At 43.2% G+C, this 23,886-nt stretch overlaps 1 protein-coding gene across 2 annotated transcripts in view; it reads left to right on the plus strand.

The window, feature by feature from the left end:
• Positions 1-3,552: 3,552 nt before the first annotated feature.
• GOLIM4 (golgi integral membrane protein 4) overlaps positions 3,553-23,886 on the plus strand; it is a 28,764-nt gene continuing 8,430 nt past the window's right edge. The window contains exons 1-7 of one of the 2 annotated variants that reach the window (XM_027733285.2): positions 3,553-4,063; positions 16,246-16,320; positions 17,468-17,517; positions 18,235-18,288; positions 18,805-18,955; positions 20,276-20,358; positions 20,983-21,066. In XM_027733285.2, coding sequence (XP_027589086.1) covers positions 3,877-4,063; positions 16,246-16,320; positions 17,468-17,517; positions 18,235-18,288; positions 18,805-18,955; positions 20,276-20,358; positions 20,983-21,066 — 684 coding nt within the window. In that variant the 5' untranslated portion in view covers positions 3,553-3,876. The remainder of the gene's footprint in view (positions 4,064-16,245; positions 16,321-17,467; positions 17,518-18,234; positions 18,289-18,804; positions 18,956-20,275; positions 20,359-20,982; positions 21,067-23,886) is intronic. The other variant, XM_027733286.2, reaches the window with a different exon arrangement.

The following is a 23,886-nucleotide window of genomic DNA, read 5'->3' on the forward strand; positions in this document are numbered from 1 at the left end:
CATTAGTAAGCTTCAGCCACTGGACAGAAAGGTCATTCTTGGCTAAACATCTGCAGCTGGAATGCACTTTGTAGCTGGTGAGGTAAAAACACATGCCTTGCCAGAACATTCCTTAGCTTTTGGCAACCAAGGGCTGTGACATGTGTGGGACAACCTTCACTGTACATTTCCATCACTTTGGATCCCTGATCCACTGATGGGTAGGATTAAAAAATATATATATAAGTAAATAAAAGACCTGATGCCTGATCCATCCAACTGCTGTGCTCCTGCTTCCTTCTGGAAAACCTCAAAGCTGTTCAATGGTCACTTTTGTTAGAAACTGGTATCCCTAGTTACAAAATAATTGTGGCATCAAGTTTAGTAAAACTGACAGTGAAAAACAGGAAAGAAAGTGCGAAAGACTTACACTATGAGGAGGAAAATGGGCAAAGGAGGAAAAAAAAGAAACCCCAAACGTAGGTCTGTGATGTCCAAATTACGGAGGACTGGCTTCCCACATCTGGTGTTGACAGTGAGAACCCATGTCCCTGAAAAATGGGGTGTTTCCACCATCTCTCCCCTGATCAGCTTCTCAGTTACCCAGTTGAATCTGAGTCCGTGTAGCCTTTCCTTCTGTGAGGGATCTCACAGGGTTGTACTTGATATATTGCTCCTCTCATTTCTCAACACTTAGAGGAACTTCATTTTTGCTCAACATTTCTGCGACCCAGTCGTATCTGACTGAAGTTGGCCAATCCCTTGGCCAACGGCTCGTCCTCTCAGCACACACTGAGGGTTTGATTGCACAAGCCTCATTTGCTCGGGAAATGAAGCTAAAGGTGATAAATAGGTGTGTATAAATTCCTGCCTTGAATTCCCTTTGCAGCCTCAAAGCAGGCTCGGAAAGCACTTATCCCCCATCTTTTCTGATTATATCAGTAATGTACCCAGAGATTAGTCAAAGCAACATTCCTCTCCTAGCAACTAATTTAAGGCTTTTGAATATATTGGAGTCTCTTTTAGGTCCAAACCTTTCTATTTTGGGACTTCCAATTCAAATTTGCCTAATAGCTTTGCATAATAGTCCCTTGCTCCCAATAAATTCCTCACTTTAGCTTTAATTGGTTTGCTCATGAAGAATCACAATTTACACAAGGTGAAGAGGAGATATATCACTAGCTAATAATGGGTATAAGTAATATTTGATTAAATAGAGTGAGATACTAATTTGCTTTTTTTCCTCAGCATTTGTTAATGATGTTGTCAAATTCTAAAAGTAGATAAAGTATATTTACACCATAATGAATTTAATGCATTTGGAATAGGTATTAAAAACAACATGAGTTCAGTGTCCTCTTAAATTTACATTTTAACATTTTTTAACATTTTTTAACATTTTTAAATGTTAGCCAATTGTTCTCCAGTGCAAACAAATCAAAACTGAAGTCATAGGCTGATTTTATGGAAGGTGATGTAAGCAACAAGTGCAAACACAAGAAATTAAATCATTGAAGAGCTGCAATACTGAAGTATAAATCACTTTCAATGATTTCAAAGTCTCAGTCTCAAAATAAAGAATTGTCTCATTTTACTCAGCTGAGCTCAGCCTGAGGTGCCTGGAAGGGGAAAAAGCACAAGGCAGCTCTGAAGGAGTCTGGGAGAGAGAAGGGACCTGGAGTTTGGGGGATACTAAGAAACCTTCTGGGAACACTTTGTGAAAGAAATAGATGCTATAAAGCAGCATGAAAATGCCTCAACTTGAAACACTCATGGTTTGGAACAAAAGATTTTAAATGTAACTTTGAGTATCTTAGGAAGCTTTGTAAAGGCAAGGAAAAAAATTACGATTTTTTTTTTCCAGTTATCACTATTTCAAAGCCATTACAGTTCCTTCCTGGGTGTCTAATGCAACATTTTGAAAACTTTGGTCTTCAGATGGAGAGAAAGGCATTCTGATAAATTAAAATATAACAAACAGATATTTGAAATACACTTAGTTAAACCATACCAGCTTGTTGTACTGACTGCTATTAATTACTGGTGTATGTAGAATATTTGTAGAATATTTGAATAAGAATTTTTTTAAGCTTCTTTGATGTAGTTTTTACTTTAAGGCCAGAATAATGCCTATGAAAAACATAGATTAGTTAGATATTTTTAGAAAAAATAACTTTGGAGTATATCTTTGATTTTTTTTTTTTTTTAAATTAACTAACTCAAGCTAGTTTAGCTTGAGTCTTGGTTGGGTTTTGTTTTTCCTGTAATAAAATAGACTGGGAGAGAGAACTGTGTTTAGCCTAATTCTGAAGTTATGCCAGTGTGTCACCTTTTTACACACCCCAGTGGGATTTGGGAGCACTGTTAGTTACCAGAGACACACTCTGTGCCTGAATTAAGTGGCCTGGGCTGGGCTCTGGAAGAGGGAAAGGCCAAGAGCAGTGAAGGCCATGACACAGCACCCAAAACAAACTGAGGCAAACGACCTATGAAAAAATAAGTTATTATGATGAGTAGGTTTACACTGACTGTTGGGGGAAACATTCTTCCCCATGAGAGTGATGAGGCCCTGGTACAGGTTGCCCAGAGCAGCTGTGGCTGCCCCATCCCTGGAAGTGTCCAAGGCCAGGTTGGATGGGGCTTGGAGCAACCTGGTCCAGTGGAAGGTGTCCCTGCCCATGGCAGGGGGTAGGAATGAGATGAGTTTTAATGTCTCTTCCAACCCAGGCCATTCTGTGATTTTTTGAAGGGTGTGCCTCAGGTGCTTGGCTATAAGAACAGGCTCTTCGGGGCTTTGCCTTCCCCTCACCTCTCAGCCCCAGACGGTGCTGGCTGTGCCACACAGACCATGAGCTGTGTGTCACCTCTGCTGTCACACACCTGCTGTCACACCCCCGTGTCACATATACCCCACGTCACACCCCCGTGTCACTCACACCCCTATTCATCCCCCTCCCCTCACACAGGGGGATGAGGCCCCCCCTTACTTGTTCTGGGGGATGAGGAGATGAGGATGTGAGGATGTGGGGGTATGGGGATGATGTGAGGATGTGGGGATATGGGGATGTGGGGATATGGGGATGTGGGGATGAGGGGATGTGGGGAAGTGAGGATGATGTGAGGATGTGGGGATATGGGGATGTGGGGGTGAGGGGATGTGGGGATGATGTGAGGATGATGTGGGGGTGAGAGGATGTGGGGATATGAGGATGATGTGAGGATGTGGGGATTTGGACATGTAGGGATGTGGAGATCTGGGGATATGAGGATGTGGAGATCTGGGGATGTGAGGATGTGAGGTGTGAGGATGTGAGATGTGGGGATGTGAGGACGTGGGGAGGTGAGGATGTAGGGAGGTGAGGACGTGGGGATGCGGGGATATGAGGACGCGTGGATGCAGGGGCGGGCGGGGAAGCATCGCCCCGCTCCGGACGGACGCTGCGGGCACCCAATGCGCTCCGGCGCCGCCGCCCCGGAGGGAGGGCAGAGCCCCGCGCTCGGACCCAATGAGGCCGCGCCCGGAGCGGGACTTCCTTCGGGGATCCCGCGGCAGGAGCCGCGGCGGAGCGGGGGACACGTAAGTGCGGGGCCGGGGAGGTGCCTTTGTTCCCGCATCCCGCGGTTCCAGCGCCGCCCCCGCCCGGGCCGCGGGGACCGGGGCAGGGACACGGGGCATCCCCAGCATGAGCCCCGCCGGCCCCGCTCCTGCCCGCGCCCGGGAACCCGCCCGGGGCAGCGCGGCGGTGCCCAGGGGCTGAGGCTGCTCGGCCGGCCCCGCCTCCGTCCCTCCTTCCTCCCCTTCCTCCTCCTCCTCCTCCTCCCGGGGCCTCCGATGCCGCCGCCTCCCGCCCGCTGCTGAGCCGTGACGGGCGGGGGCCCCGGGACCCCGCCGGGGACATGGGCAACGGGATGTGCTCCCGGAAACAGAAGCGGATTTTCCAGAGCCTGCTGCTCCTGACCGTGGTGTTCGGGTTCCTCTACGGGGCGATGCTCTACTACGAGCTGCAGGGCCAGCTCAGGAAGGCTGAGGCCACGGCGCTCAAGTACCAGCAGCATCAGGAGTCCCTCTCGGCTCAGCTACAAGGTACTTGCTCGGCAGGAGCCTCTGCTGCCCTTCCCTGGGGCTTGCAGAGCACCCTCCTCCTTCTCCTCCTCCTCCGGGAGGTCTGGGCTCCAGCTGTCCAACCTCTCCCAAAGTTTTGCTCCCAATGCGCTTCTTCCCTTTCTCTTCCTCCGCCCTGTGGGGTTCTGATATCTCACCGTGGGTGGGATCCTAACCCTGCTGAGGTTTTGCCGTGGATTCCTAGACAACTCTCATTCCCCCTCACTCCCACACATTTTATAGTGACTCTTATTCCCAAAGGACTGCACATCCCTTTGCAGTTCCTAGCATGAATGGAAGAAGCAGGTGGACTGCTTGCTGCCCGTCTAGCAGTGCAGACCATGTCCAGTGTGGGACTTTTGAGTGCTTCTGTGTTGCCATTGAAATGTTAATTTTATGCTGAATATTCAGCTGCAGTTCCTGGGCAGCATAAACTTAAATAAATTTAGGGAGGAGGAGAGGAGTGTTCTAATAAAGCATTTTTGAAAGGGTAATTTAAAAGTGAAGTTCAGATAAGTTATTTGGATAAGGCTAATCTGTTACGTTTGGTATAACTTCGAATTTCTTGGCTTAAAGCTGCCACATAAATACAGATCCTTGTGTATCTTGTTTGAAGGATGCACCAAATGTGTATGTCCTGTACTTGAAGGTAAAAGATGCCCGTGTCTGACATCAGCATGTCCAGAAATCAGAAGCAAAGCAGCAAATATATACATGGAACATCAGTGGTTTGGGAAGTGCAAGACCTCAGCACCTCTCGAGTTGTCAAGTGCAAGGTTATCAGGTCAGCACGAAGCCCAGAGCCAACTTTCAAAAGAGTTTCATTTCTCAAGAAGGGTATAAAACAAGGATCAGAGGGATCTGCTGTAGCAGCTGTAACAGCACATAACTCCAGGGTGATCCTCAGCCATCCTTTCCCTGTGGAAGCACACATAAAAGCATGCCTGGAAGCACACAGTTTGTATGCAGAGAGCACAGAGCTGGGCTTATGCTCTTAGACTCTTACAGGGATTTGTTACTCCAATATGTTTAGTCACGATCTGAGACCATCATTACTTAGTATTTCAATTTCAGGCCATTTTCCAAGTAATACCATGGAAATATCTGCCAGAAACCTTCATTTTAGTAGCAAAAAAGGTGTAAATGTTTGGCTGGGAGATGGGTATGTGGCAGATGGCTAAAGGGCTACTTTTGCTAGGCTGTATATTTGCCAACAGAATTTGCAGAGGACACAGGAACATCTTGTTCTCGAGCTGAAATTTGACAAGTTGGCTTTTTCTGTTGCTTTGGCTTTACCAAAAGTTTGTTATGTGCAACAAACTTTATCCTAACACAGAGGAGAGATTCTCTGGATCTGATACTTTAGGTCTGGACTGTTAAGTTTTAACTTTCCGTTTTTGAAACATTATTTTCAGTAGCCACCACCTATCCAAGTATGTTCATGGAAGCAGCAGGCGATTGGTAGTTGACAAATGTGGTGACAGAGCTGTGCCTTATGTAATTCTCTTGCTTGTTTCAGTGTATCAATGGGAAATGTAAAATATTGACCAGAATCTGATAACATTAATAGATTTCACAATCAATGCAATAAATTCACATGGTTCTGGGATCCAGGCCAGTCTATCAAGCCTAATAAGCAGGAGATTTTATCTATGCCAAGTATGGTAGCAGTAAACCTTGTTTAAAAAAGTAATTACTAGCAATTAAGTCACAGAATGGAGGGAAAAATATAATGTAACAATAAAATAGTTCTTTAAATTTTCCTGTGTTATGAAGGTAGCTGTTATACCTGAGAGAGGGTGAGGCTGAGAGCCCGGAGACAAACTAAATGCAGCAGCAACCATTGTACTGCCTAATGTCCCACTAAAGTAAAGGGAAGGTATCTGCCTGTGGACTTCAGAGGATTTGGGAAATAAACTTTTCTTCCCTTTCTTAATGACTCTTTCTGAAGTGGCCTACACTGTATAATCACCTGGGTTTCTGCAGTAGGAGTTGGTTAGTGAGGAGAACATGGGGAATTCAGAGCCTGTGCCTGAGCCCAGCTCACCCAGAGAGACACAAGCACGGTGTGAACTGGTGGTGTCCGACACCAATCCCATTTCTGAACCTCTCCTGTTTAACTCTTTCATGTGGAACAACAGGAAGGAATTTTCTTTAAACCGAGAGTTCGAAGCAGTGTAAAATGTTGACAGAAAATCCTGTTTACAGGTGCAGTACGTGACTGCACTTTGAACTTTTGAATTTAAATGACCCGGATTTTAAATTAACAGCGTTCCCGTTGCCAAATAGAAAACACCTCTAAGAATATCTGAGCTACATCTGTTCTTCGAGTTTATTATTTTATGGGAACAATAAAATAAAGTAGCGCATTACTAACGTAATACAACTTTTATTTTCCATGCAGCATAATCTATAGATCCTGGACTAGAGGTGACTTTGGGGCCTGAAGTGTGATGGAAACACTTGGAAATCTTTTAAACAGGAACCAGTTAAAGGGTAAAGTCACTGACGTAGCACTGCCAGGAGGACAGGAGGTTGCTGTACCAACAGGGGTTGATTTCTTGGTGTTCACTGCTCTTCTGGGTGATTAAATCAGACTTTAAACTCATTACAAGCCGAGAAGAGAAACATATCTTGGACTTCCACATCCTGAACAACTAATTCATCAGGAAGCTTTTATTGTTTTAAATATAAACTAAAAAAATAAACTTCTTAAAGTGTGTTTTTGAGGCTCCTGGCATGCTGGCTGTGCTCCTGGAAGTCTGACTGCATTGAAATGCTTGGGTGACAGTGAAATATCACCTGTTATCTGAGGGTTTGTAGGGTTTTGTTGTGACTGCTGGTGCCTGCAAAGGCAGTTGCTTTCCTGGTTGTTCATAGAGGAGCACTGTCAGGGCTTGTGGGTGAAACTTGAGTCTGTGAAATGCCTGAGGATCACGGGCAACTCCTGAGTTTATGTGCACGGTGGGAGTTTGGGATGTGAGTGCCTTTGGTCTGCCCACAATCTCAATCAGGATCCTCAGCTGTAGCTCCGAGTGCAGCTCCCTTTACTTCCTCCTGTCACCTCTACTGTTTTTCCTGGGTTTTTAGGTTTTTTTCATCCATGTAGGTAATAAGAACCTTCTTTTTGGTACTTGCCAGTTCTTCATGCCCGAATGAGCTGTGCTTTCTGTTTTTGCTGGAAAATCCAGTTGACTTAGATTTTTATCTTTTTCATTGCCTTGTTTTGCTCAAACAGCACGTGAAACAGGCTCAATACATGGGAAAACAGCTCTCATCTACCAAGGCAGAATGTACAGGTCACTGAGAAATGGTGCAGGAAGAGGTCTCAAAATCTTTTAACACATGAAGAGAGCTGCACATGGCTGCTGTTGTGGGGAGTTCTGCCTTCTCTGGTGTGCACAGCCTCAGCTACTCAGCTGAGAAGTGTTTGTGCCCCTTGGAATAAGAGCAGGGTGTGATGGGAAGGATGGCAGACTTGGGGAACACAATAAGAATAACTGGTGTGGAGAAGCTGGGGTCTTAAACTCACCCCATTTAGAAGCTCATGTTGTAGAAGGTTTTGTAGAAGAGTATCAAACTTTGGCATTTCTGCTGGGCATGGAGAAAGTAGGGCTGCTTTTGCAACCCTCAGATGGAGTACCAGGGCAAAAATTAGAGATGGGGCAAAATTTAGAGATGTCACAAAATTTTTTGACTGCTAAGAAAATCTAAAGTCATTGTGATCTGTAAGGTCTTTCATAGAGAAGCTGATCTTCCCAGTAAGATGATTATTTTTAAATCTCATTCTCTGAGCATTATATGTTTGAAACGTGAAGATAATCTTGCTTAGTATTTCTTCAATTGATAAAACCAAAACTTGATGCTCTTTGCCTCCTACCAAGATGTGTCAAACAGTCTTGAACTATTGGCTTTATAGAAACAGGCTTCAGCTGCTAGAACAGAAACACACAGATGGCTGTGGGTGAACCTCATTGTATCTGTGACTGCTGCAAGATTGAATGTATCTACAAATGTCTTTTTAGCCCTTGCAGCTTCTGTCTTCTCATCCTCTGGGTGTTAAGTACTATTTTAATCTGTTTAATCTGTTTTAATCCCTAATCCTTATAACAGCCTACATTTAGTGCTTTGTACTATCTTAATTTTCCTGCTCTTTCTCTGAGAGTCTGAATGTATCTGACAGCTTTGAGCAGTCCCTGTGCAGCCTCAGAATGGGCTGTAATCCTGGGAGCCAGCCCAGCAGGGACTCTGAACTTGAGAATATTCAAGGTGTGGATTTCCTCAAAGCTTTCTTATCCAGTGCTAGAAAGCACCAGCTGAAAAGATGATGTAGATTCCTCTGTGCCTGTTGTGCCATTTGTCCCAAACCAGGACCCCTGTTGGAGGTGACCTGCCAGAAGTTGATCAGATCCAGGGCAGCTCTGTGTATGTGGACTTGCATAATGTATCCCAGTGCTAGATCATAGTTCTGTGTCACTTTAGTGGTTAATATTTATGTCTGCGTGCAAACTACAGAGATGCCAAAGCTGCTCTCAGTGAAGCACAGAGAGATGGGGATGTACTTCACTCTCACACCCTTCTTTGATAATACACTATTTAAACTTGTACCTTAAGCTGGCAGAGCTAGGAAGAACTAACTTTTGATGGCTTATTTTTCACATGCATCATACAAGCAGAGCTACATCTCCACAGCTCCTGTGTGGTTGGTTGTTCTCCACAATAACAGCCTGAATTCCTGTCATTCCTGTGAGTTTCAGGTTGCACATAATGCTACAGTGCTTATTTTATTGTGTTTTGGTGCTATCTAAGATCTGGGAGATCCATGGCAGCACTGTAATAGCAGAGGTTGGTTCTGTGTGTGTGCTGTTGGCACACAAATGTACTTCAACACCAGGTGCAGGGCTGCACGAAGTGGCAGATACATCATCCCAAATTCTGCTACCTGGCTTCCTGAAATGGGACACTTTGGTTTGTAACCTCCTCTGAGAATCTGCCTTCTGTACTTCCATTCACGTTTTCAATGGGTATTTAATGTTCTAAATACTTAAAACACATGAAACATTTGAAACTGTGTGAAATTTTAGTATTGAAGAGCTGTATGCTGTCATGTATATTCATACATGCATCTGTACATGTAAAATGTATCTTTAGAAAGATATGTCTGTGTGGAAGCTCAACCTGAAGATTTTGGGTTATTTAGAATTACCAAGATTGCTTCATAACCTGAATACAGAAAAGGTGCTTGAGTTCTGTTCCATTCAGTTAACTCTGGGAAGTTTGTTTCCAGGTCCATAGCGAGTAAGATTCCCAGCAGCGGAATTCCATGATTGGACAGATAAGTTGAGCAAGTGCCCGTGTTTGTATTTGTTTTTCATTCCTGCAATCCGTGCCTGAGTGGCTTTAAATCACTTTCCTGGTGGACATGATACTTCCAGGATAAATTTCTCTCAGCACCGGAGTGTTCCACCTGCACCCAGGTTGGAACCTGGGCTGAAGATCACAGGGCACAGTCAGAGGGAATATTAAGCAGTGTGAGGTAACAGGGTGGGTTTGTTCCCTGGGTTTTGATGTTCCCTCTCCCCAGTTTAACACTGAGCCTGGTAGCCACCAGCCTGATGCAAGACAGAGCCTATATCCCAAAACTCTTTGTTACTGATCATGATTTAAGCCCCTTAAAGCCTGTTAGTGGTGGATCTGTGTGGATTTATGGACACTTCAGAGCTGGGAGAGGAGGAGAGAGGCAGGATGGGTGGATGCTTTGGTGAGTTTGCATTCTGGCTTCTTTGTCAGTCATCTCCTATCACATATTCCTGGCTGATTGAATTCCTGAGTCTTAAAGACAGCATTCCAAGCACGTTGTCTCATTGGCCTGGTTGTTTTCCTGGCAGGATTCAGGCTTGTCAGCCTTTGTGTCTGGGTGGGGCGAATTATTAGTAAGGTTTCCACCCTCTCTGAGAGTTGAGTACCCATTATAGCATCTCTGATGTAGTGGTGAGGGCATTGCCAGCAATTTGTGTCTAATAGAGTTCACTTTGCTCATTTTGGAATAGGAGCCTTGCTTAGAAAAAGTAATTTAATCTGTCCTGCTGAAAGTCAGGTGCTGCTTTGAGGTTGGGTAGTAATGAAAGCGAAATAATTCAGATTACTGAAAAAATGGGCTATACAGAACAAGTAATTAGAGCAGAATCTTTTGTTGGATGATTTTTTTTTTCCTGGGATTTTTAGGACACAGGAGCATGAATTGCTAGTCATGTTGGAGCCTGAGGTGAGCAGTTGAGGAATTCAACCTGTTTGGATGGTATTCCTTGTTTAAAGAAGGGTCTTCTGAGCTGGATGCAGTTCTGATCTTTTTCTGGTGATGTAGCTTAACCCAAACTTCTTGAGATTTGCTACTAGGTATCATAATTAAGAAATAAAAGAAACTGCAATTTCTCCACCTCCTCCTCTACATTTCCTCTCTCCCCCCAAGGTATCTGAAATTAGCCCACTATCTTATTTTCCTGAGGTGACTCAGATCCCAGAGTTTGGCAGTCATTTCCAGGGTTTAATTACAGACATGATGAGAGAAGTATGGCCTTTGTGAGCTCCCAGAGGGCAGAGTAGGGAGCTTGCTTCTATCCACACCACCATGCTCAGCAAAGCCATTTTCAGTCAAAATTATGAATCTTTATCTCAAACTCTTTGATTCTGGGTGCAGTTTGTGCATATGTAGATTGGTTTTTTTCTTCAAGGTCTATTTTTGACTAGTTTCTGAATAATAGATCCTGACACTGTGTAGATAGAATCACCAGACCTGCCTAAAATTGAAAAAAGAGTCTAAAACAATTTTTGAGAGAAAGAACAGCCCCTTGTTTCCTGGAGCTGAGGGTTGAGCAGACCCAACAAACAGAGATGATGTGAGAAGAAAACTGTTAGCTCTGCTGAATCTTTGTGTGTTCTTCTGCTAATTTAAGTCCAAAACCACTACACAGGTTTTGTTTGAACTATTTGCATTTATTACCACTTGAAAAAAATAGCATGGATAGGTGTGTAGGAAACAGTATGTGCAGGGTGGGATGCTCCCATGGTACCAAAGGTTGGAAGAAATCTTTTGTGGAGTGCATGGGAAATCTTTTCTAGAAAACATGATCTCCTTCCTAATGAAAGTCGGGTCTGAAGCCTATCTGTGAGGGATTAAATATTTAATCTCATTTAATACCCCTTCTCAAATTTATTTATAGCAGCAGCTATTACAGTTTACTGTTCGAACATGATAAATCCTTCCCTCTATCCCAACATATCTTAAATCTGTTGTTTCCTAGAGGTGTTATTGACTTCTAAAAATGAGGCAGGCTGGAGGAAAAGGATTTTATGAAATGGAGATTTTACTCCAGTTCAGAAATTAATTTTCATGTCATCCTTATAATTGCATGTCACCCTTATAAATGAATAGAGGCCACAACGATTTCTTAGAAATACAAGTGTGTGTTTCCGGGGTGAACTGAATTGATGTGCCAGATTCCCTCAGCATTCCCCCGTTTCCAGAACTGCAGTCAAAGCAAAACTCGACCTAGTTGCTGGAACCTGTGGTTAGAACAGAACTTCTGACTGCTGGAGTACTGACTAAGTTTGAGAATTTTAACTGACAGCTCATTTTCGGCGCAGGATCTCTGAAAGCTGATGTTTCACTTCCTCCTTGTGCAACTGAGATCAGTGGTAGGTCTGTGGCAAACACTGCAAATCCCCTGGATATGAAGATCCAGATATTAAATGCAAACTTTTCTCCTAAAATTATTAGTACTCTGAGCAAACACAGATGACTAGGGAATTAAGTCAAAGCAGTGGTTATTTTTAAGCACAACTTCCAATGCATGGGTTAGTTTTCCAGGAGGAATTTGCAGTGACTGACTGTAATTAGGCAAAACCATTACTTGATCATGTGAGTAAATTGAAAAGTGTAGGAGTTTGTTTTAAAGTGAAGGTAATTCTCATACTCCATCCAGTGCCAGTTGTGGTTTGCAGTGAGCACAATGAGAACATTCCATCTGCCTGGATGCAAAAGTGTTCCATAATTAAACCTCACACACAATCAGTTTTGCATTGTCTTGGCTTCTATTTCTGTCCTTTTTGTATAAATTCAAACCAGAAAGCTTCAAGGGCATAAATTATTAAATAGCTTCAATGTTTTGTTCAATGTATTGTAATTATTTGGACTTGGAGCAACCTGGTCTAGTGGAAGGAGTCCCTGCCCATGGCAGGGCATTGGAGCTGGATGGGCTTTAAGGTCCCTTCCAACCCAAACCATTCTGGGATTCTGTGATAAAGATGTGTTTTTTTGTAATGTTGTTTTCTTGCACTATAGTTTTCCTAGTCTTTATTGTGGGAATACTTCCACTGTTCCTTAGATGTTTGCAGTGTCACTGGAATATCCATTTATTGCTGAACTGTCAGTTGAGAGTCTCTGGAATGGATGTAGCACATCTTGTGACCAGCATGGCTTGTACTGTGCTGGGGAATCCTGATGCTTGACCAGGAGCTGCCCAGAGCCCGATAATCTATGTCTGATAAGATTATCAGTAGTGAAATAGGGAATCTCTTTGTTTGAAGCCAGATTCACTGACTTAATCAAATACTTAGGAAGCTTAGGAAGCAGGTCTTGCTATATTAATAACATCTTCTCCCAGCATGAGACATTAGTGTCAGAGGAGTAATGAAATACCTTCTGAGATCAGAATTTCAATTACTGTCATTGGACTGGGGAATTTATCCTACATCCCATATTGAAGGGATTGTTCCTTGGCTCATGGAAGTGCTTCACTCTCAGCAGAAAAGCTGGATTCACATTTTAAATGGTTCTATTTGCAGTTACAAGAATTGGGAATTAACTATTTTTACAGCAAATCTATGTCCTACAGGCCTTTGTAGTGTTACTAGAAAAGTGCCAAGGTGATTTTACCCCACACTGCTGGTTCAGTTCAACTCTGCCACAGTCCGAGAGAAAATAACACTGGCTGTTGCCAAGACTACTGAAATCTGCTGGTTTTAAATGAAAGGTATTACTGTAAGTTTAGAGAAAGATTGCAGAATTGTGTAAGAAACAATCTCATTGAAATTGGTAAAATTTCTTGCATCATATATATTTAAATCCCAGTGTAATCTGAATTTCCAGTCTATAAGACAGTGGGAGCTGGGGTATTTTAGACTCCAAGATCATGCTTCTGGCAGACCAAACAACCAAAGTAAGACAGTCACAAAATTGCTGATAATGGAAACAAGGAAATATTTTCCCTTAAATATACATAAATATATGCTTGGTAATAGTTTTACTGCTTAGAGGTGCAGAGCAATGATAAGAGAAATAACCAGGACTGTTAAATAATCTTGCTTTCATCACCTCCCTCAACTCCTGTGTCGCAATTAACGTTCAGCACTGGTCAAAGTGGTGTAATCTGAGAACCTACAGGTCATCCCACACCCCCCCTTCTCCTTCACTTCCTTTTCTGTATAAGGAAAGCCTTAAATCAAGGACTTGATTTAATTGGGATCAATTCAAGGACTGTTCAGTGTTTCCTTGTTGAAGGTGAAAGGTGTTTTATCAAGCTGTGATGTTACAGTTCACATTCTGGGCTCTGCGGGTTTATGTGGTTCTTTGTTCATTTGTACAGGTTACATTCTGTAGGTAATTTCAAGAATTAAACTGATACCTGCAGTTATTCCAGCTTTGGAATTGTGCATAGTAGCCATTAGATGACAACAGTTTTCCCCTTTTTTATCACTCTATTAATATAATGTAGAAATAACCTTCAGTAATTTGTGTAAAGATCAGTACAAAATTAAAAGCTTACCCTTGGAAAAGTTATTTGTGCAGTTTCCCCCCCCCCCCCCCCCCATTCCCCCAGCTGGGAAACCTCTTATAAAAAACCTGCTTTTCAATGTATTTATTTCTTGCAGCTTCTTGCTCAACCATCTTCTATCCAGGCTGGCAGTGAAGAAGGGGAACACCCTGCTGTAGTAACAAGCCCTTTGTAGTTTGGACTCTTAAAGTTCCTAACTGGTGGAAATAATTTATGTTTATGGGAGATAAACTATGTACTTACGAAATCTGACCTGCAACCTACCCCACAAAAGAGCAAGAGAGAAAACATGGAAGCTGTGCCTTCCTAATAATGATTCTTAATCAAAATCTTAATTACATTGCACATTATGGACTTTTATCAGAGAGAAATCTGCTGAACCAGCCAGTCAGTGAAGCAGAAGATCAGAGGTGTAGGAAGAAGTTGGTTTTAGCCCTTTTTTTGAGACTTCTCCAGCATTGTCCCAGTATTTCAAAGGTTAGCACACAGAAGGGTGAGGATGCATGACCTGGGAGGGCTGGAGAGACTTGGCAAGGTCAGGGTGAAGGCAGGAAAGGCAGAGCTCAGCAGAGATTCAGCTGGATGTGAGAGGTCCCTAAACCCCAAACTACTGCTTTCTCCTTCTCCTTTCCTCTTGCCTTGTTCTGGGTTTGTTGTGCAGGGTTTCCCAACACACTTGTTAAAGCCCCAGGAGGAGCTGTGGAAGGTGCACTTGCAGACAGAAAAGCGGGATGGAAGATGTTACCTCCGAATCCATTTGTGGTTTAGCCTGTTTGCCAAAAAGCCTGTTTCCACCTCTGATTGCATGGGAGGAGAAACCCATTATGGCTTTTCATTGCTCTCCTGAGCTGCTGTGCTACAACCACTGTTCCTTTTGCACTATAATTCAGCATTCACTACCTCCAGGACCTAAATAAAACCATTACTGTACTGCTGCCTTTTTTCCCCCCTTCTCCAGGCCTGCTTGCTGGTGACTTTGTGAATATTCATTACATGCTTGTTTTCTTGCCGAGGATGTTGATACATTGGTTCATCTTGACTGATGCCCTTGACTTTAGAAGATAAATAGCAAAGTGGAGATAGGTGCCAGGGATTGATTAGCAATCCATCTCCTGAGCCAACACGTAAACACTCGTAGATAAGCCTGCAGAATGCACCTTGGTGGAATTAAGAGCAGGTTTTAGGGTGCAAGAGGAGCCTTCTGAAGCTGCCAAGATACAAATCTTTACTTGATGCCTCCTGCAGAAGGCTTATGTTCACCCGTGATTTATTCTCATGAAATGAGTTTCCTAGTTTTGATAGAAAAATATCACTTCTTGTATTAATACAAATTAATAACTATTTGAAAGAGTGCAAGTTGTACTTACAGCAGTGAAAGATGCTTGCATTAAACTGAGCCTAAACAGATATAATTGTACATTTTCAGGAGTTTTAATTGATATCTTTGGTGCAAACGTGGCTATTTCAGATAATGATCCTTCAGCCTAGTGAGTGCTGAGGAAAGGGTAAATAGGGACTGATGTGCCCCATCCTCTGTGAGACATATTCCAAACTCCATGTCCAAAGCACAGGCAGAATGAAATTCTGCTGTACTGGCAGTGAAATGGGGGGACTTTGTGCCAGGAGATATCGGATGTCCTGAATACACACAGATACAACGAACAAACAAGCTCATCAACCTAAAACCCATCTTGGGATGTACACAAAGGACCTGTGGGCAGCTTGGACAGTCTTTAAGAGTCATAAATTGCTGGTAGGCAGTGCCAAAGGAATACTGTATGGCCAGATTTTGGAAGAATTTAGGAATTAGGTTCCCTGTGCCTCAGCCTTAGCAGCCTGTGCAGTGCTGCCCCTCCCTCAGCCCTCTGCCCTTGTGCATCCCTTCCCTCCTTGTGACAGTTCCTTTGCTGCCAGGAATTACTCTGGCAGTGAAGTTGTCCTGCCTTATTTCCTCGTCTCTCTGCAAACAAGGCAGGAGAGGATGGAAGCATGGAAAAATGTCCCTGCATACCCAGGAAGGGAAGAGGATTTGGCAGCTTTCGTGTAGCTCCACCACAGCTGACTGTCTCCACAGACAAAACACTTACCTGGTTATCACAGCCATGTTTGTGCACTCAGAGAACCCAGAATTCAGGATCAATAAAACAATGCAAAAAGGAAAAAAAATGCTGTCCCAGATGATACAAACAGCCCTTTATCCTATGACCTCATTCCACTTGTATTTTCCTGGTGTGTTCTGTGCCAATGCTCCCTGGGGTGTGTTGGGGGTGGGTGGTGGGGTTTGTATATGTTACTTTTTCAATTAATTGCGTACAAAATTTCTCTTTTCAGTTGTATATGAGCACAGGTCAAGATTAGAAAAGTCATTACAGAAGGAAAGGCTCGAACATAAGAAAGCAAAAGAAGGTAAAAACGTGCTTTTCACTTTGACATTCAACTTGATTATTTGCAGAAAGTAACTTCAAATGCTCTTTGTTCAGTTTTAAATGAGTCGAGTAACACATTAGCAGGACCCCCTTGGCAGAGCTGGGCTGGTCTTTTTAGTGGTTCTTTCTTATTTATTTATTTTTTTTAATCAGATATTTTTAAAAGCAGGCATCTTTTTAGTACTGTTTACAGATCCCTGCAACATGACACAATATACACAGGGAATATATTTATATCCATGTACATAACCGTAACATGTATGTGGAGTGTGGGCATGTGGAAATCCTGTTCTGGCATGCCAAACATTCAAAACTTGTACCAAAAACATGGGGTCTCTTCCTGCATTCCATCATTGGGAAATTAGACTCTGAATGGGTACTTTTTCATGTGCTTAAGGGTAAACACACGCTCACATATATTTTCCTGATTAAAACAGAGTTCCAGGGAAGTGTGTGAGGGGGAAATGTTGGCACAAATTGTATTTCTTACACTCTGCTCTCTATGGAAGTTCAGCAGGATTCAGTCGTCTGAGTTTTCTCACTCTTGTTGTTTTAAATTCACCACAGTTTTCAGAGTAAAGCCTCTGTTCCTCCTAAAACTGAGGGCTTGGGTTCTGAATTAAAACTGCTACTTTAGCACAGATGAAAAGGAGTAAGAAAGGATTCTCACCGTGAGGTTCTCTGTGGGTTTCTGGTGCCATCTAGTGTAGAACGGTCCTGCTGCTACCCGAGGGTGAGACAGCGTTTTCAAACCCTAAAAAGAGGATGGAGGAACCAAGGAGGGAACGTTTTCTCATCTCCAAGAATACACAATTTATAAATGTCCTTTTCCTTTTGAATGATGCTCATGGGCCCATCCAGAGTCTTGAGCTTCTACCCCTCTATGTCACACCAAGATGTGAAACTTTTAAATGAAAGCATTTTGTGAAACTGTGATACCCTTTAACGAAAATAAATTCAGCATTTTGTTAAATTCTTCTTTTTTTAAGACCTTTTTAAGAAACTTGTATCTGCACAAGTATTCAGCTCTTAACAGAATTTATGCATGCAACAGTCAAGTTATTTAAGCACAGATTCTTATCTTCCTGTTCTTTTTTTCATCAGTACTCTCCCTTTTTATGTTGCAGATTTTCTTGTTTATAAACTAGAAGCACAGGAAACACTAAATAAAGGAAGGGTAAGTCATCTTTCCTAGTACAAGTTTTTAATAGCTGAGAAAGGAAATGCTTCGCAATTATAACTGTTCAAAGAAAGAGGTCCTGGAAAATACTAATTGAAAGAGCTCTCACTTATCTCAGTCTACTCTGCATGCATAAGTGCTCTCCAACTCCTAATTATTGGAGCTGTAGTAGGAGATACTAATATCTCTCCAGAAAATTAATTTAGAAAATATCCTCCTATTTATATTATGGTAGTTCAAACATAATGTTCTTATATTTAAGGGGAAAGGGGAATGAGAAGGTGTTAGAAATCTTTTTGTAGCTTAGTCCACGGGGAAAAGCACAGTGACAGCTTTCTAACACGTGGTCTTTGAACTGGAAAGCATAAAAACATCAAGAAACTTTGTTTTATACACCAAGTGCCAGAAGGAAAACTGTATCTGGCAGAGGACCCAGAGACCTGTAGGGAACTCTTTATAAAGCGAGTAAATTAGGATTTTATGGCTATTTCATGTTGAAACTGGGGAGCAGTTTGTGAGCTGAGTAATGTGAGTTAAAATGTGTTGTTGCTGCAGTAAGTGTATGTGCCTGCTCTGCTCCAGAGCAAGGGGGAGGGTGAATTTGTTTCCTGGGGAGTTACATCCCTTATCTTGTGACTCCTAAATAACTGACTGAATGGAATTTGGAGGAATGTCATTGCGGTTCTGTTTGACACCGGTGTTTGTGTTTTACAGCAAGACTCCAACAGCAGATACAGTGCTCTGAGTGTCCAACACCAGATGCTGAAGGTGGGTAACTGGGGCAGCAGGACACCAGTGTCCTGTCAAACTGGTTATGCTGGGGGGATACAGCCCTGCTGGGTTCTGGTTCATTCCAGAATGTCAGGACATGGACGGTGCCTTCCTCACTCAACAGTACCCTTAAAAGATGATTTACTGCAGTTTTTCCCAGTCAGACTTTCCAGGGGGGGTAATTTAATCTTATCAAATGCAATTATTGTAGGGAATGCTGACTTATCAGCCCTCACATAGTTTGGCATGTGAGGATTTTCTTAGACACATTGAGCAGCTCCCAGAGGGACAGTGCAATGTGGGCTGAGGTGACAGAGCCCTGGAACAGGACACTGCTCATCACAGAGATCATTCTGTGTTTGAGAGGAGCTTCAATGTGCATGCTTTGAATAATAACCTCCCTGTGATGAATGCTTCCCATTCATCTGTGCTTATTAAACAAATTGCCAAAGACAATATTAGCCAGATATGCAGATACAGAACTGCTCCACTGTCCCAACTTGGTATTTGCAGAGTCAACATGAAGAACTGAAGAAGCAGCACGCTGACCTTGAGGAAGATCACAGAAAACAAGGAGAAGAGTTTAGCAGGACATTCAGTGTTCACAAGGAGAGATACTTGCAGCTGCAGCAGGAGAAAGAGCAGGAGATCTCCAAGCTGAAGGGTAAATCTCACCTGTGTCTGGCTGTCCCATTGAATTGTGTGTTTGCCATTGTGTTTTGTGTGAGGCGAGAGAGGCGTTTTCTCTGTTCTCACTCACAGGTCATTCAAGCATCTTCTGCCTCCTGCTAAGTTACATTTTACTGATGATTGTCTGTGGCCTCTCCCTGAAATCTATTCATGTGTGCTTTGTGTTTGTATCTGGGTTAGAGAAATAGTAAGAAACTCAGCACTTAAAAACCTGTCAAGTGTCAGAGGCTGTTTAGCCAGACTTTCATTTTTACTGCTAAGACTTGTATAAACCTGGAAGAATAGTTTTACCTCTTTATTGTTTTTTGTAATTGAAATGGAATCTAAGAATATTTGCCACTTCTATCAGAAATTTAATTGTGCCTCTTCACGAAGTGACTTTATATACATTTTAGGCCTCATTTTCCCCTCTGTGTATCAGCTCCTCTGAAACACCTCATACCTGGATGATGAAGTCATGTTTTACTCTTGGCATCTAGTTTCCTGTTAAATAGATTCTTGGCAGTTTTCAGGCTTCTTCAATCCTCATTACACAATTCCATGGAACAAAAGGATGGGGCTCTCCCCACCAGGGCCCTCAGCCATGCTCTGCCATGTGTCACTGACTCAGGAGTTAGTTTTGGAGCTGTCTGCAGCTTTGTCTGCAGAGGCTTTTGCAGGATTTTGTGTTTATTAGCTCTGCCTTGGCAGCACAGTCACACAGTGAGCTGGGCTGAGCTGGGTTGCAGCCTGACAGCCTGGAGTGTGGGAACAACCTGCCTATATCTGCCCACGATATTCCACATCGTTATCATGTAAAAAGTGGGAATACAAGCCCCTCTCCCTGGTCCCAGAAGCTTTTTAAGCATTCTGGCCATCTTGTCATCCCTTCCAAAGGAGTAGCCTGGTCCTACCACAGAAAATTCTCACTCACCAGATGCCATGTGGGGAGAGAGAGGAGGGTTTCTTCCTCTCTGCCTTTCAAAGATTCAGGTTTCCATATGGAATTTTGCCATCTGCAGTGCCCAGCGGGAACAGTGGTGCAGAGTTCCAGATGCAGACTGAGTGCACTGATATAAAATTTAATCAAATGTTACAATTTTCTGCTTGAAAATGTAAAGCTTTTCATAGGGCTGGGGAGAGATGTAACAAAACCAAACCATACAATTATTCTGTTTAATTTTTACTGTAGCAATTGTGTGGGATTTTGTGTGGATTGTGTTACACTCTTAATTTTGGTGCTTAGCCTGGTATTATAAATCTGAGCAGGTTTAAATTCTGTAGTAATATTCTGTGTGCCATTTCTTTTCAACAGAATCCCTGTATAACTTACGAGAGGAGAACAGACAGTTGAGAAAAGCTCACCAAGACATTCACATCCAGCTGCAGGATGTCAAGGTAGGCTTTGCTCCGAGGAGAACTTTCAACATTAGGAAAAAAATTTCCCAAGTTTTCACAAGCCAGAATTAGGCTGTGCTGAAAACTTGTAGTTTCTGTTGTGTGGCCAAAAGGAGAGGAATATGGCTGAACTGGTTTTCTTGTCTTTGGCCACCTGCACTTAAGGTAAATTGCTCATTTAAAAAAAAAAAAAAACAAACAGGGGAAAAAAACCCAAAAAACCTGAAAACCAAACAAATGAAAAAACCCAGAACAATGAAGTGTTTAGTATAGAAATTACAATTGGGAATTTGATTTTGCAAGTTAAGAACTGAGTTTTGGCAAAACTCAATGCCTGATGTTTTCCAGCTCTATTCCTTTAAAACATTCATCATCATCTCCCCCAACTTTTAATTTTATTTTAGCTACACAAATCCTGGCCTCCAAATTCCCTTCCCTGGTGTGCTCGCTTCCTCTGTCTGTTTAATATGCATTCCATGTTAAATAAATAAGTGCTGTCATTCCAGCTCAGGATTTTCCTTTCAAAATAAATCGAATTCTCTTCCTAGTTCAAAACCCCTCAGCCTCCCTAATTTACCTTTATGAACTTTACGTGAAACGTGTAATGTTCTTCTTTTTGTGTAGCAACAGCATAAGAACTTGCTGTCCCAGCACAACCAGCTTGTGGTGACATTGGAAGACCACAAGAGTGCACTAGCTGCTGCTCAGGTCAGAAGGAAAGCAGCTTCTCCTGGCTCTCAGCTTCCTCAAACTCTGTTTTTCCTGGTTCACTGCAGTATGGTGCATGTGGCCTTTGGCATGCTGGGATTTCACTGGCACTGTGCTGCACTCAGAGGGAAGTGCATGAGTTCAAGGGTGGCTCTTAAGAAGCTGCAACAATTCACAGGGCTGTCAGAAAACAAAAAAAACTCTATTACTACAGGCCCAAGAGTGCATGTGTTACTCATAATCAGAGTATCTCTGCTTCCGTGGCAGCTGTCAATAACTTCCTTCCTCTGCCTTCTCTGATAAAACTCCTGTTAGTTGAACATCCCACTCTCTGATGTTCACATTTATCACTTACAAAGACCTGGCTGCTGGTATAAAGTCTCTTTTTGTGTGTGACTGGAATGTCTACAAGGTTTTCATAGAATCCCAGAATGGTTTGGGTTGGAAGGGGCCTTAAAGATCATCTCGTTCCACGCCCTGCCATGGGCAGGGACACCTTCCACTAGCCCAGGTTGCTCCAAGCCCCATCCAACCTGGCCTTGAACACTTCCAGGGATGGGGCAGCCACAGCTTCTCTGGGCAATGGGCATCAGTGCAGCAGCAAAGTCTATATGGAGGAAAAAAATATATATTTACATTCTAAACTCTGGGTGGAACAGAAATTAATTCAGAAAAAAAAGCAGCAGCATTATGTTTCTTAACTGTCATTTTCAAGGGAACTATCCATGAAGCACAAACTGTTGCAGGCTCAGTCAGCTGTACCAGTACAAGCTGTGTGGACCACAGGGAATCTGAAAGCAGGAGTAATGCTGGAGCAGAGGAAGACTGTTGGTCAATGATCAGAGGGAAAGGCAGTTAGGCAGTGTGAATTTACTTTTATTCCTGATTGATTTTCTTCATTTAAGCATTTTCATGGTCCACAAAATCATTATCAGCATTAAAAGCATTGGATCTTCTTCCCCCCCCCCGCCCCAGCTCTCCTTGTTGTGCATGTCAATATGTGTAGATATTCAAAAAATAGGGAAAGATCAGAAAATTCCCTCTTCGATAAATATCTGAGGAGTCTTAATCTGCAGTACTAAAACATGCTGACAGCTAATTTTAAGTTCTTCTCCCACTGGCCACGTTTGCTCCTTGGTACATGTTTGCTAACAACTGAAGTTCCACAGGGGCAGAGGCAGGGGCTGATTTAAGGTTCACCAAATCCAAAGGGAAGCTCCATATACTTCTCCTGGCTTTGATTCAGCCCTTTAATTATAAAACCTGTGTCACACAAAGCCTTTCTGTCTGCAATCAGGATGTGGCATTTGTCCTGTGGAGAACCTTTCCTTCAAGGGAAGGGTCTTGCCCACGCTTTCAGAACAGAGGGTGTTTTGCACCATTGCAAACCAGCTGCAGAAAGTTCCCAAGGGATTATTTCACAGCTCCAGAAGTGATTCCTCCATTCCTACGTGTGTTCTAGACATTGAATACCAGCAGTCAATACCGCACTAAAGAATTTGTGACCTGAATCTTTAAAGCATTGTAGTCTTTGTGCTTTTCCACAGCCAGACTGATTAATTATTTATTTTAATAAACCCTGTTTTCTACCTTTTAAGCTGTGGCCTTGAATCAGAATGTTCAGTTTAGTGACTCAGCAGTTGAACAGAGTGCTTGAATTCAGATCTGGATGTGCACTGTTTAAATATAATAGAAACCTGGAATGGTGTGGCTTGGAAGGGATCTTAACCCTCATCTCATTCCATCCCCCTGCCACAGGACACATTCCACTATCCCAGGTTGCTCCAAGCCCCGTCCAACCTGGCCTTGAGCACTTCCAGGATGGGACAACCACAGCTTCTCTAGGCAACCTGTGCCAGGGGCCTCCCCACCCTCACAGGGAACAAATAACTCTTAATATCTAATCTAACCCCACCCTCCTTCAGCTTAAGGCCATTCACCTTTGTCCTGTCCCTCCATGCCCTTGTGAAAGGTCCCTCTCCAGCCTTCCTGTAATCCCCTTTTAGGCACTGGAAGGGGCTCTCAGGTCTCTCTGGAGCCTTCTCCTCTCCAGGTGAACATCCCCAGCTCTCCCAGCCTGTCTCCAGAGCAGAGGGGCTCCAGCCCTTGGAGCATCTCCGTGGCTTCCTCTGGACTCATTCCAACACATCCCAGCATGTTCATCTCTCTGCATGGTCAGCAAGTGGGGAAAAAAAAAATCAAAGACCTGTGTTTTAGTCTTACATTCAGTAAATATTACTTTTTCCTCTAAAATTTCTGTTTGGCCTCTCCAGCAGTTAATCAGGAAGCAGGAGTATCCCTCTGGAATGACAAGAATGACTGTGCACTCTGCTTTGCTTTTAGGCCTGTCTGTTTTAACAGAGGCTTTTTGGAGATGCTTTGAGGTGTGTCTGCCTTCAGAGCTGGGCTGTGCTGCCCCATGTCAGCCTGTAGCACTTGTGGGTGTTGTTTTGTGTGAGTGTTGTGCTCCAAGGCTTCCTGCCTGTGCTGCTCCAGCAGTGCTGTGATACCACAGAGCACACACAGTGACACCCAGGGGGAACCACACAGTTTTTAACCTGTATTTTATAAAGGATTATTAAATGTACCTCTGTTTTCAAACTGGTAGCAAACACACCCACCACCTCCACAGGAGCAGCAGAGAAACCCTCTGGTGGGGCACCACCTTTTGTATGTGCTGGGCAGCTTTTATACATCCTGCCCATCCCAAAAAATCTACTTACATTGATAACCTTTCTTGTACACCTGCTGCAGAGCCAGGGACTGGTGCCCCAACCCATCTGGATTCTCTTTAAAGCCTTTTGAAAGTATCCTGATCTT

The sequence above is a fragment of the Pipra filicauda genome, unplaced genomic scaffold, assembly GCF_003945595.2.
Source record: "Pipra filicauda isolate LSUMZ 115617 unplaced genomic scaffold, ASM394559v2 scaffold244_size1468961_pilon, whole genome shotgun sequence".
Classification (NCBI taxonomy): domain Eukaryota; kingdom Metazoa; phylum Chordata; class Aves; order Passeriformes; family Pipridae; genus Pipra; species Pipra filicauda.